Source organism: Leucopleurus acutus (genome assembly GCF_964270905.1).
Source record: "Leucopleurus acutus genome assembly, chromosome: 5".
NCBI classification, from domain to species: Eukaryota; Metazoa; Chordata; class Mammalia; order Artiodactyla; family Delphinidae; genus Leucopleurus; species Leucopleurus acutus.
The window spans coordinates 117899512-117914490 of record NC_139147.1 but is presented as its reverse complement, the minus strand read 5'-3'; the positions used below and the strand labels follow the sequence as shown (position 1 = coordinate 117914490).

The 14979-nt window shown below is 35.1% G+C and overlaps 1 protein-coding gene across 1 annotated transcript; it reads right to left on the bottom strand.

The window, feature by feature from the left end:
• Positions 1–289: 289 nt before the first annotated feature.
• PLSCR5 (phospholipid scramblase family member 5) lies at positions 290–13886 on the bottom strand (the record flags this gene model as incomplete). The annotated part of the gene is made up of 7 exons (XM_082840400.1): positions 290–328; positions 2856–3017; positions 4635–4796; positions 6804–7024; positions 7957–7999; positions 12406–12569; positions 13787–13886. The coding sequence occupies 7 exons, from the start codon at positions 13884–13886 to the stop codon at positions 290–292; spliced, it is 891 nt and encodes a 296-aa protein (XP_082696526.1).
• Between the last annotated feature and the right edge of the window lie 1093 nt (positions 13887–14979).

The window sequence follows — 14979 nt, the reverse complement described above, 5'->3', positions numbered from 1 at the left end:
CTCTGCTAAGGCCAGTCATCTTGTCTTTAGCTATCATGCATTCACAACCAGATAATTGCTTCATTACATTATGCTTTAATAAATATAATAATTAACATTTTGTTACCAAAAAAAGCCAATACTCAAGCCATTCAGAAATGAAATCCAGAGCCCAGGGGATTTCTAGAAGAAAATGAAAAAGAATTAGCATCAAATATAGACCTCTTCAAAGGGAAAGAGATCATTTAAACTTGTCTTTTACTTACTGAAATCTGTTCTGCATATTTTATTGTTTTTGTCATCTTGCTTGTTATAATCCAGCTAGCGAATGTTCAAAGAACATAAAATCCTACAAATAAATAAATGGAATATGAGTGAATTTACAAAAAGGCAACAAGAGTCTCACATGTAAGCTTTGATTACATAAAGCAATTATGTTTCCCAGTGGTGCTCCAGGAACATGTGATTTATCAGTAGGAGAGAAATCAAAGTTTTTCGCTTCATGACACTTAGATGTCTAATGTACAGAGTACAAGTAACTTGGAAACCTTATCTGAATCAACATGGTATCACCAGTCAAATTTGGGGTGATCAAGACTTTTTAGAATTAGATTGTAGGGCAGTCTGGGTCAGCGTGGGAAGTTGTAATAGACTCTGACTTTAAACAAGAGGTAGACATATCATTATGGATTTTGTGGTCAGTAACTCGGCAGTCATCTGAGGAAGTATGCCAGAGGGAACTTTGGCGGGGAGGGGTCAGAGTTGTGTGTTGTGTAGTGGTAACCTCAAACAAGAAGAGACCAATAATAAGATTACACTTGTGAATTTTGCTGTTTGGATCGGGGAATATCCTCACACCAACAGCTTTCTAAAGATCTCTCACCACAAGGTAATAAAATGGAGACAGCAATAAACACAATTCTTGGTGACAAATTATCTTAAAAGCTACATTGTCCAAAAAAATGCAAATATTTTATGATATTATGGTAAAAAGGAAAGGAAAAGCAATGGATAGGAGCTGTCTGATAGTCTCAGTGAGTGTGTTTCTCCCTCAGACACTGGAGTTAAAAAGTTATCCTTTCAGATTATTTGGATGTTATCTAGATCAGTACTTCTTCAGTTATAGGCATAGGGAATTGTTGACAGTGCATTTTTGCCATCAGCTTGTTACATAAAATAGGTCAGTAGGGCAGATTAAAGATAATCTATTTTTAATATAAATATTAAGTAAGGGGCTTAAACAGGCCAAATTAAGGTTTTGGGAAAAGGGCATGTGTGTGTGTGTGCACACGTGCACACCTTTACGTGCATGCACGCACATGATCGCTGGCATGTTTGGTGTCGAAATGCAGAAATCATCAAAAAATAGAAGGGTGAGCAGGAAGTGGCAAATTAAAAGCCTTACCAAATAGGTAAGGAGAGTGGGAAATTGAAAAATTATTAGGTGACAGGCAAAATTGACTGGACTTGGTTAGATCTGTAGATGAAAACTGGAATTGAGGGTAAGTGATGACTTAGTAAGTATAGAAACCTAGCTCTCTACGTATTAATTCTATGTCTACCAATGATAGGGAGTGAATAAGTTAAAATAGTTTCTCTAAGCTGCTGGAGAAAAAAATCCTAATATATATATATGGTTTCTTGTTTGTTTGTTTTTTTGGCTGCATTGGGTCTTCATTGCTGTGCACGGGCTTTTTTTCTAGTTGCAGCAAGCGGGGTCTACTCTTCGTTGTGGAGCACGGGCTCTAGGTGCCCGGGCTTCAACGTTTGTGGCTCATGCGGGGGCTCAGTAGTTGTGGCTCGTGGGCGGTAGAGTGCAGGCTCAGTAGCTGTGGTGCACCAGCTTACTTGCTTCGCGGCATGTGGGATCTTCCCGGACCAGGGATCAAACCTGTGTCCCCTGCATTGGCAGGTGCATTCTTAACCACTGTGCCACTAGGGAAGTCCCCTAATATATATTTTTAATTAAACTCTAAGTATCCATCAGTGATGTCACCGGGGAATTATTTTTAGTTAATATAATTCCCAAGTGTCTCTAGAAGAGACTAAGTAAATAGGACCATTTTTTTTTCCCCACAGCAGCACACGTTAATATCACCATAAGATTAGGATCCTAAAACCCTGAAGAATAACAAAATATAAGAGGAAGAATGTAGGTTTATTTTATAATTCCATGAGCTTTTGTGAATGCACTGAAGATGGTAAGCAATGAGGGAGATATCAGAAGGAAAGTCAGGAAAACCAGCCCAAAGGCCAATACCTCTGGCACTGGTATTACTTGACTTCTGTTCTCCTATCACCAATCTAGAAGAAAATGTTTTTTAATGAAATTGGAAGTTGACAAGAAAGGACAAAGACATCATATCTTTGTACTAATAGAAACTGATACATCTTAACTCATCTCTGCCTACTCATGTATCTATGTACATATTGGAAGGGCAAGAAAACAGTACTTTTCACATTCTGAATATCACCTAACTCCTTGGTAAGCTCTTAAGCAGTCCTGAACTTTACATAGGATAAATAATATGATATTTAAGTTTAAATATTTTTCAGTGAAAGTGAAAATAAGCCAAAAGTCTAAATTAAAGTTGAAAGAGAAGGATAACTCATGTTTCGAGAAATGATGAGTAGGATGTTGACGGGGTATCAATCCTCGAGGAAGAGGGGGTATGAGGGCCACTGGAGGAGACCTGCCTAATAGAAATGCAGGCTTGTACATTCTGACTTCTGAAGAATGTTGGCCCCAAACTAACCTTCTATGATTAAACTTACTCTTTGGAGTAAATGCTGTGTAAAACGGGATTGGCTCTATAATAATCAACAAGGGAAAAGGAAAGAAATAAATCACCTTTACTCTTTAAGACTGCACTTACAAAGAGAAAACAAGCACCAATCATGGCTGCTTTGACTGTCACATCTAGATCTGCAGGAACGTGAATTCCAAAGTTGTCAGCATTGGTGAAGACATCGTTTACGAATCCTGACCAGTACTTTGAAATCTTCCCAATTGTAAGCTTTTCGTTAATGGTCTTCACCTTTGAGAAGAAAATAAGAAGTTGTAAATTTGAAGGTGATACAGATGGTTTTACATTTCTTCATATATTTACTTCATGAGAGATAGGAATTATTTTATTCATCATCTTTAAATGACAATTCGATGGTACTCATTCCTTTATATAAGCATAGGTTTGTAGATTTAACTTTCCAGTTTACTCTTCAGGAATTTTGCTTTTCTGACATTTTTTAATCCATTGTAATTCATTTATTTATTTTTTTTCTTTTTGTTTTTGCATGCAGATTGAGAATTTAATAGCCTCAAGTAATTGAGGACAGGCTACCACAAGATGGCAGCAGGTACATAGTCTCAATTATATGGTCTAACCATGATTCCTTTACCTGAAGTCCAGATTTTAAATCTGAATTCTTCATCAAAAAAGAAAAATATGTGAAATATTTTAGAAGAAATTTTTTAGAAAAAAATAATTTCTAAGTACAATTTATAACCTTTTAATTTTTATTGCTAAGATTTTATAATTACTAATATGTTTAAATATTATCAGTCATTGCTCAATTTCATTTTTATATTATACTCAGATATTTACTAGGTCATTCCTTTATAACTAACCCTAAGTCCTATTTTTCATTCGAAAAATTCTCTGGGCTAATGTACCACACAGGAAATTCAGACTAATTTGACATCAAAAGTCTATAGTTCTTTTCAGCTAGAAGGAATCTACAGTTAAACTTTATCCACTATTCATTTGCTTGCCCTGTTTCTCATTCAAAGGCTGAAAGTGATTCAGTATAAACTTTCACTTTCTGTATGGGAGTAGAGGATAGAAAATAGAGAAAGTTACTTAGGCCATGTCTATACCATGAATAATGAAACTCTTAAGCTCTCCTCAATCATAGGGCATATTTTTATCCTTTACTCTTAGGAAAGTTATACCAAGTCTTTTTGGCGTGGGCTGGAGTTATGACAGCTCATTTTGCAAAATGTACATTGTATTCTAGGTGAATAATGTTCCCTGAAATCCTGCAACCTTAATGTCCTATGTGGGATATACATGAATGAATGGAGTGAAATGAAATGAAATGAAAAAGAAATACATACTTTAAATTAGACTATATCCTCTAGGAAAATCTGTTAAGATAGTTCACATTCTTACACATTGAATTTGCAAGTAATTAGTGTTTTTTAACATTCAATTTACACAAATATGTTTACATGAGAATAGATTGTTTTACAAAATGAAGTAAGCAAGTCTTATGAGCATAGCTTTTGAATTAATGGTATTTTAATGGAGTGTGCTCTTGAGATCAGGACTGGATATGTTACCACCAGGGATGTAGGAAAGAAGATGTAATTTTGGTGATTCTGAACTAAATATATTTGCTTTATACCATAGGCACTATATTCCACATAAATCAAATTTTTGTAGTATGTTTTAAAAAAATTCTTGAACTTACTATCTCTGGAATTATGAGTTATTATTGGCATGTACAATATTACTTGTTACATTATTTCACAAATACATAATTTTCTAAATTTATTTCAGAGATGTTTCATGATTTGAACATTTTAAAAATTGAATTATGTTGCAAAAAATCAGGACCTAAGTGAAAACGGTCCTTCATTTTGTCAATCATACCTCAAAATCCACATCGCCAAAACAGCCACATGTTGCACAAGGACCAACAATTTTCAAAATATCTTCTTTGTCTGCGTTTTGGATTGCAAATTTAGGCAGAAAGGGGTCCCACTTCTGTGCAACATAACCAACTATAGTACCAGGAGGGGCTTGGATTTCTAACTGTAAGAAGAGATAATAAAATAAGATTTCCTAAAGTTGTTGTATTTTAATTTTACTATAATGTCAGCTTACTTCTAAACAGTATATAAAAGCTTCTAAATATCTGCTTTTATCTTATACTGTTTTTTTTTTATGATTTATAGAAACAAAGAAATTCACTATATAGATATGTGTTCTGCATTATGCGCTAAACGTCCATGTCTTTGATCTTCCTTCCCTAAGGAGAACCTATCCCAAAGCTGTTTTCTGACCCTGGGACACTGGCTTCTTTGCCATTTTGTTCCAAGTACAGTAATTGATCAAGCATTGAAGATGTTTCCATCCCCTCTCAGTTGTGGCCACAACACACATCTATTTTTAAGTGTCACTTACTGATTATTATGGACTTTTTTCTCTTTGGATTGCCAACTTCTAGCTTCTCTGTGCTCAGTTAAAAACAAATGCTTCTTGCAGAGTTACACACCAATTTGATTTGTTTCATTTTGTCCAAAGTGTTAAAGACTAGCACTTGCATTTTCAGGGCTGACTTTAGTATTTTACTCCATCATCCTTTATTCCCCTGATTTCTTTATTGTCCATAATATTCTATTTCAACATATTTATGTAACCAAATCAAATACTTTGTAAAATAAGCTGGAAGTGGGTGAAAATGATGAACATTGTTTGCTTTTAGATCAAACCAGCGCTCATCATCTGATCTCCTTTTGTCTTTCCTTATTTGTTAAGTTCATAGTCTTATGTGTATGTCTGTAGTGTTTTCAGATGGACAAATGTGGTTTCAACAAGTCTTCTTAGAATTATATAGATTTGTTCTAGGATAACTTTTAAAGTAACTGATGTGATTTTAACCAAATTAAAAAACATATTAATCAGTATTAGGATGCGTCTTATGGTTAAGTTATATGACATGGAGCTACTTTGAAATAAAACATCAATTATCAGAAATTTTCAAATGGGCATATATTCTGGATTATACTAAGTTTAACATCTTGGGGCATATTAGATCTTGAATATCCCCAGTAAAAGTATAAAAATTCTTGGGCTCCGTATATAAGTACCTTAGCAATCCTATCACTTAGCCAGGTAATTGCCTATAAATGGAGAATTAGCTTCAATATATATTGTGAGAAACTTCTCTAATTAAGGAGAGTTCCACATTACTATTTATTTCCCTTTGTGCTACGTAGACTATTTATACATAGGTCCTCAATAGAGAAGCTTGGGCTTGAATAAAGACACCTGGATCAAGTTCCATTTATTGTATCTTCTAGATGTGTGATCATAGGTAAGGCACCTCCACTCTCTAAGTCCCAGTTTCCTCAATTGCAAAATGTAGAGAGTAAAATCTATTCCTTCTAACTTATAGAGGTGTTATGATATCAAAAACATCAAAGTAAGTATATTTTCCATATCAATTTAGCTGCATCATGTCAATGAAAGTTATTACTATAGACCTATTCGTGATGAAAATCTATTATATATTAAAAATATAAGAATCAGATGATTCCCTCTAGAACAAGAACATAGTCTTTGCTAAACCTTGAAGTTTGTCATAAATGGGTGAATGGAACCTGAGATTCTGTACTAAAAATAACACCTACCCAAGAGAATACTTTAGAAGAGTTTAGTATCACTCAGCACTCCCTGAACTTTGCACCAATAAGAGAAGAAAAAGGGTAGATTTGCTTAATGGTGGAACTTATAGCTATTACAATTACGTGGCTAATACAGAGATTCAGGAGGATGTGTCTCATTTACATGATGCATGAGCTGTCGTTACCGATTAACATCACAGAAGCCACTATAGTTTTTGGTTGGAAAGGAAAAAAAATTTAGTGAATCACCAAATCCTCAAGCTGTTCTGATCCTAAAGGAGCAACATTCTAATTCAACCAATTGAAAGGTTAATTGCCCCATATCTCCAGATGAATGCCATTTATTTAAGAAATAATTGCTGATCTTTCCAAACATGGAAAAATACAAGCACACCCAGAGCCAAAGACTAACCTCTTGTAGGTAGCAAGGGCACCAGCAGCTGTTACACCTCAAGGGCCTGTTGACTGTAATCACCTCTCGACCGGAGTTATCGGTGATCTTCAGAGTGCAAGATCTCAGTGTGGAACAGAAAGTACGATTGAAGCAGATGCTTTCCTCCACTGCAAAGTAAATTCTTTGTCCCAAGCTGTTTTTAATCTCATATTTGTTGGAGGTCTCAGTGCCAAGTATCACTAATGGAGCAAAAAAAATAATTATCAAAATCATGCTTATTGCTTACTATCAAAACTTTATGTGAGTAAAAATTGTTGTGTTATTAAAAGAAAACAGAGTGTGTGATCAGTTATTAAGTATATGGTATCTTATTCAGACAAATCTACTTCCGTGCTCGAAATTTTGAGGATTTAGGCATAGAAATAGAAGTAAACTCTGAGAACAAAGTTGTGCAATTACTAAATTTTGATTACAGATATATGACCTACTTGGACACATATAGTACCACTTTTCAACTAGGGAAGCAACGTTGTAAAGAAGAATCAAATACTCAGATAATAATTCTATCACTGTTATGGAATTTACTGGGACAACTCACACTGATAATAATGATTTTGTCTAAAATCTCTATCTGCTATTATATCTACAGCTGCATGCTATCTATTACAATTTTGACATATCTTAGTTAAGGACAAAAATACTTGATTAATTTGAATTCAGTTAGTCATCATTGTAAATTTGTGTATTGTTACATGATTTGCCTATTTGACGAATCTCTGACACTATGATAAAACATATTTTGTTTTGATGATTTTTTGTTATTTAGTCTCAACCTTGATTTCCATGTCTGAAATTACAGCATTAAGAAAATTTAAACCATTAGCAGCCATGGAAATGACCAAATAGTTTTTATTACTTTAAGATTAAAAATAATATTAGATTCCTAATGACAATATCATCAAAGACTTGGGGAGTTTTATGCTTTTATGTTTATCTATATCAGACTAATAATTTTACTTTCAATATTTATTTTATAAAATAAGCCTAGTGCTCTTTTTAATCTATCTTAAACATTTAACTTTATCATTTATAAAATATTTAGATGTAAAGAAACTTCTGAAACTTAAAACATTTCAACAGTTTTAATAATTACAGAATATAATATACTTACTTCCAAGAAGCTCCACCTGCTGGTGTATAATTATCAGGTCTAACTGTTAAAAGACGACATAAAGGAAATAAAAAGTATTACATCACAGGTCTTTGAAAACCTTTGCAGCTATTACTATTAACCTGTTTACTAGACTACCTGAAATTAGATGATTTTCATGTTCTCTGTGAGGGAAATGGTTGAAAACAGCTCACATTTTATAATGAAAAAGAAGTTAACATGGTTTTTATTCAAGTAAAATTTAAAAATTACAAGAACCCTGAAAATTTCAAGGCAGAATTGCCCAGAATAACATTAGCAACTGTGATTAGCTCTGTGTGTTTTTCTGTGGTAATCAGATAAAAGTGTAGCTCTTGGAAACAATATCTTTGAGAATATTTTTAAACAATCTGAATAAGAATGCCTATAAGGTTTTAAACCTCTCTCTCTCTCTCTTTTTAAAAGAAATGAACCAAAATGAAACCAAACAGTAATGACCTGCATGCATGGCCTCTCCACTCAGCCCTATAACTCTACTTTCACTCTGTCATGCAGTAACTCATTCCTCACAGTGATGAAACGTCTTTGTTAAAGCTGAAAAAAGCTATTCTTTAAAATTTTCTCATTCACATCTTCCTTTGAACTAGGGGAAGAAAACCCAGAAGTCCTGCTGATGCCAGCAAAGTACCAATTTAAGCAGAAAAGAGTTAAGCCACTAAATGCATGACACATTAAAACTTGCCTATGTAATTAGAAGTGAAGTTAATTTACAGAGATAAAGTAGCCACAGTTGAGGAGTGACTTATTAAACAGAATACAGTACAAACTGCTTTTTAAAGGAAATATTTAAAATATGTTCTTAGAGTGAATTTTATTTGTGTATGTTTTCATTTTGATATTCAATACTTGAAGATTCACTAAGGCAAAATCACTGAGTGCAATGCTGATTATTACTTTTTTAAATGCTTCATTTTCTATCTTGCCTTAAAATTTTCTTCACTTTATTCTCCCTTCACATTAATATACTCACTGATAACTTTTAAATGAAAGTAATCGATACTAACAGTTGGAATTGATTGGGCATCACAAACGCAGAAAATATGACATTACCTTATTTCCTTCACTCTCCTTGTATATCCTGAGGTGGAGGTAAAAACTAATATCATTTCTTCTATTTAAGTCTTATTATTGATAAAAGTACATGTGACCTCCATTTTAAGATTCACAAAAATATTTTTTCCAAAATTTATGATTTAAGATATTCTAAAACATATTTTAACAACTATGACAAAGTTTTTTAAAAAAATTTGAATCGGTCTTTGTTGTGTAGTATTGTTAGTTCTGTTCTCCTCTTTTGAGGAAAATGGAGAGTTGAGGAAAGAGAAGGGGTAAGCTTCAAAAGGACATGCACGATTATTAAGCAGTGGATCTACGTAGGAGTAACTTAGAGATAGAGAAGGAGTATGGGGGCAGAAGTTAAGTTTGAGTTTAGGAGCTTTGACTATTTGTGTCATGGATCAAGTTTTCAGCCTTGAAATTTAAAGTCTATTGGTTGAAAAGGGAAGTTGTACCTCTCTAATACTTAATAATAGCAGTTGTTTATTTAATGACTACCATGAGGTAGTCACTGTGCCAGATTTTTTGACATAGTGTCTGATTTAATCCTCACACACATCAGAGAGCTAGATATCATTACATTTTACATGTGAGGAAACAATCCCAGAGAGAGGAAGTAGTTTGCTCAACGTCACAGAGCATGTATCAGTAAGTGGTTAGACTGGGATTTGAACCCAGGCAGTAATGCCGCTGATTTTGACGTGCTCTTTACTCTGCTGTACCACATCACTAAACTAATCTTAGGAACTGGGAGAAACAATTCTTAAGTGATGCTATGGGACTTCTGAGTACCTTTCCTCCCTATTTACTGTTATACTCACCCATCCTCTGTAATAACATTTGACTTAATCTACCTCTGTGGGCAAACGTCCTGGATTTGAGGGTCTTGGTTTTGGTTGTTCTTGTAGTTTCCTTTAAATCGCCCCAGGCCACTTATAAACCATGGTCCAAAAGAGCCCTTTTCATCTTTTGCTATTAATTGATGAACTAGGAATTGTTGGAAAGTCTAAAGAGATTGTGTCATGTATTCGGGTGTCAGGGCAAGTAAAGGACTCCTGAAGTATGAAAGGTATAGAATGGAAACCTAATTACAGCCTTGGATATGTAACTAAGAATCAATTCTTATGTATAATTTATCAGGTTTACAGGTATCATTGATTCCATTTAATACATGTAGCAAAATAAATGTGATCTTTACATGTGTCCTTGTAGACTTTGATTCACTACTCTTAGCTATAGGTGACTAAATTATAAATAGTTATCCTTTGACGCTTATAGGATATAATGTTATTGACTATTATGAACATGTTAATCCATCTGGAAAGAGAATGTATTGGTTTTATTCTTAAGTTTAACCTACATGAACAACATATATATATACATGTCTAGACATATAAGTATGTGCATGTACATATGTATGTATACACACACACACACACACACACACACACACACCGCTTGGGAGTTTATTTTCAAATTATTAATGGAAACATGATTTTCAGTAGTAGTCATTGGATAGTCTTGATTAAAGGAGAATAGATGATTTTTTTAAAATTTTACTTTGAGTTTTTTAACTTAGAAGGATTTTTATTAAATATTTTCCTGTTTGTTTATTGAAGCATGTACTATTTTCAAATGTTCATAGTTTTATTTAACCTTATGATTTTAGATAAAAGTTAACTCATAAAATTCTTTATATATATGTTTCTTAACAAACTAGTAGTATTAAACTTTCAAAATGTGCATTCATCCTTTTCTATACACACCACTTTAAAGCAGATTAGTGTTCTTTTAGTATAAAGATTATAAATTTTCTTTCCCTTTGAAGTAAAATAGCCACCAATTTGTGGCATGTTTTTGGTTTCTGAAAAAGATTACCAAAGGTGTACGTTTGGAAAATTGACTTCATTTTAGAACTGCAGCCAACGGGTTCATATCTCTATCAAATATGAAAAAAGTGTATTCATGTCAAGCATCTGGCTCCGGGTGTGTCATCATTCATGGATGGAAGAAGACTATGTGATGACCATATGTGATATCAAACCTCAGCCCTCTGGCACTGGTATATCACTTTTATACTCGGCGAAACCTTGTCTGACAACATTCCCAAACAGCTTGCAGCAGTTAATCAACTCTAGTCAGCTATTACAGCTGATCCTTCCTGCAGATGGAAGATGGTAGGTTAGCCTTTCCAGCTCTTTTACATATCTCCCTGAGCTCTCCAGTCTCTAAAGTACATTTGTCTGCCAGTGGGTTTCTGGAGAAGGCATCTGCAATTATAAACATTTTCCCGGGAACATATGCTGCGTGCAGCTTAAACCCTATCAGGCATAACAGAAATCTCTTGCACCTTAAGGGAATTAACACAGAGATTTGATTTTGATAAAGGAGATAGACTTTATAGTTTGAAAGAGTGCCAAACAAGCTGAAAATTGCAGCAGATGTGCTGACATCTCAATATTAGTGTAAGTGTATTTCTAATCTTTTGTAGGATAAATACAAAAGCAACAATAATATACATAAATATCAATTGCTATTTATGTGCCATAGAATTCAGGTGATAATATTTCTTGATTGATTTATTATAAGGCTTGAATCATTGCTTACCCTCCAATGACTAGAACAGTGGCTATACCTAATGATAATATGATCTTCCAAGCAAATTGGCCTGGAGATGCAAGAGCATCAGAAGACAATGCTAACTTGATAGGCTGATTTTCTCTTGGATTTCCATCCACCTTTTTGAGATTCAGTTGAAGATGTTGAGCTCTCAGCTCATTGCAGAAGTCTCTCCTGAGTACTTTGATCTTTAACAACGTTTCTCTTCTCTGTACACCTGCGCAAATTAAAATTGTGTGCTTATCTGGCTCTAGTACCCAGCCTTGCATTTTTTGTCATCATTTTTTGTCTTTGCCGTTGAGGTTGCAGAACGTTTGGGTGAGAGGGACTAGGTTTTATACCATTAATGTGCCTTGATTAAGACAGGTACTCAATGTCCTTAATTAAATAGCTGTAGGTGACTAGACATATTAGACAGTTTCTCCAGGCCAAATGTGCTGACACCTTGAGCAATGAGCAGTAAAATGATAAATGTGCTGAACAGCTCAATCGAAAATGTTTAGTGTTCTTCCTCTGACAATTAAATAAGGAAATTAGAAGTGACCATAAAAGAAAAATGTTTCTTCCCAAATAACAGAAATAAATAAAAGACAGATTTTATAATTTCATGATTTATAATGATTTTCTCACTTCAGTAAGTGATTTGTTGACGTTCTTCAGCCTTGATTGAAAGGCAAGAAATCAAGTTTATATTCATTTTAAGGGCAAACACTTAGTAGAAATAGTTAAAAGCACCTGGCTTAAATATTCTAGACCAGGAGGGAGACTCCCTCGTGGAGGGGGACCCCGCTGCCACACTTGGTTCCCTGGATTGGAAGGTGAGATGTGAAGGTCGTGGTCTGGGTCTGAAGCTCCCGGAAGAAAACCAGGCAGACTTCTGCTTCTTTGGTTCTGTGCATCTGCAAGAGAATGACCATCCCAGTCCGTATTTAAATGTAGGCCATTTTATGTAGTTTGTCTTATAATATTTGCTTCCTCTTAATTCAGAGGGTAGAGTATTTCCCACAGTAGCCTCTCACTACAGTGCCCTTTCCTTCATTTTTCCTACTCACTGTCAGCACCACTTGACCCCGAAGCCAGAGATAAAGGACTGTGGAAGACTACCAGAGGTAGTTGTGAGAAAAGTTGGATAATTTGGGCAAAATAAATGATTTTAGAAAGTATATTTTTTGAAGGCAAGTGAAACTTCTATTCAAAGAGCTAAAAGATTATACACTGCAAAAAGAAAATCAATGGCAAAAGAAACTAGATGTTCTCTACTCATAAAAGGATAACCTTAGACATAGGTTTTAAATCATAACTATGACTTTCAAGCATATTCTCCCTTCCTCAAATATAATGAAGGTGCCTCATAATTTCCAAGGATATTTTGTCTCTTTTTATCAATCATACTGCTATGGCTAGATGTAATTCAGGGCCCTTATACTTTAGCCTGCACCAGAACCAGCTGGGGGGCTTATTAAAACACCCATTGCTGGGCCACACTCCAGACTTTCTAATTCTGTGGTTGGAGTGGGTGTGGAGCTTGAGAATTTTGCAGTTCTAACTAGTTCCCAGGTAAACTAATGCTGCTGGTCTGATGATATATACTTTGAGAACAAATGGGAATATTTGTAACTAATTTATGAGCTTCTTAAGGGCAGTGTAATATTTAATTTAGCTTTGATTTCTCAGTGTTTGGTATAAAAGCATCCGAAAAAATTTTGACAGTATGAATCCCTTTGTAGCTCACCCAAAATTACAAATGATAAAAGAATTACAGAGTTCTAAAATGTTTGGCTTTGATTTTTTAATCACCTGTTTATATTATATTATATTATTGCCAGGTAAAATTGTTACTATTTCAATTATCTCTTCGATTGAAATTCGGAGATTTGCTATTTATACTGCCTTAGTCTGGAGCCTAATATTATGCATAAGACATGTACGTGGTGCGTGCAAAATTCTTCTTCTTTGTTAAAAATATACTTTATTTCCTTTCTACTATTATTTTTCCCTTTTCTTCTCACATGAGTGCCATTTGGCTGTCTCCCTCATTAGATACCATTATTTCTTTCAAAGACTATCAGTGTTTTTACTTCTCATCTTTATTAAGCCAAATTGTCAGAGTTCTCACATGTGCATTCATTTCGTTTACGCTTTGCTGTTTTAACTTGAGTGTAGGTATGGAGCAAGCAAGGGTCATGACGGATGTTTTCAAATATCAGAGAAGCCATTATGAAGAAAAGTAATTTAGACTATTTTAAAAACCTATGGGGCTTCCCTGGTGGCGCAGTGGTTGAGAGTCTGCCTGCCGATGCAGGGGACACGGGTTCGTGCCCTGGTCTGGGAAGATCCCACATGCCGCGGAGCAGCTAGGCCCGTGAGCCATGGCCACTGAGCCTGAGCGTCCGGAGCCTGTGCTCCGCAACGGGAGAGGCCACAGCAGTGAGAGGCCCGCGTACCGCAAAAAAACAAACAAACAAAAACGATGAATGGGAAGGACAAGGAAACTGGCTCTGGATTAATATGAGGAAGAAATTTATAACAGATGCACAAAGATTTGGATAAGCACTCATTGTACATATACTAAAATTGGAGTGACAGCTATATAATTCACAGTAGATGAGAATGGTCTCTCTTCAGCACTGATACCCAGGTCCATGTAATATGTGTGTGTGAAGGGGGAGGAGGTATTCTTCTGAATCTTTTAAACCTCTACAAAATAAATCTGAAGAAAGGACTGATTTTCCTTTGGAGATTATAAATTCCTCTTCGTTCATTGCTTCTCAAGCACAGCCTGGGTGAGCATCTGAGAGGGATTAAAAAAGCCCAAGCAAACCTGGTGAAGGAACACAGGCACCTAAGGAGTGGTCCTTTGGACACTGACATAAACTGTTTCTAGTAACAATTGGCTCATTAAAGTCATGTGTACATTTGGTGTTAATGAGGGACATTAATTGCCAAATGATTCATTTATTCATTTAACAATAAGGTTGTGGGAAGAGACCAATATGGATTTCTAAGATTATACTGGTCTGTGACATTTAGAATTTGGACACGCTTTAGGGGTAGGAATGAATGGAAGCAAACTTGTCATTTGGCCCCATGAAAAGAGAGCTCCACACTGATAATATTATAACAATTTGCTTCCCCAAAGGCCCCCATCCTGAACTTCTCTCAGATTTGGGGCAGACACAAAGGATATAGACTTTAGAATTCCTCTTGCTCTTAGCCCTTCTCGAGAGCTACTAACTGAGTAAACGGAGAGGAAGACTAGGTAACACCATGTCAAATCTGGGAGAGGAGCAAATGGCCCCTGCCGCAATA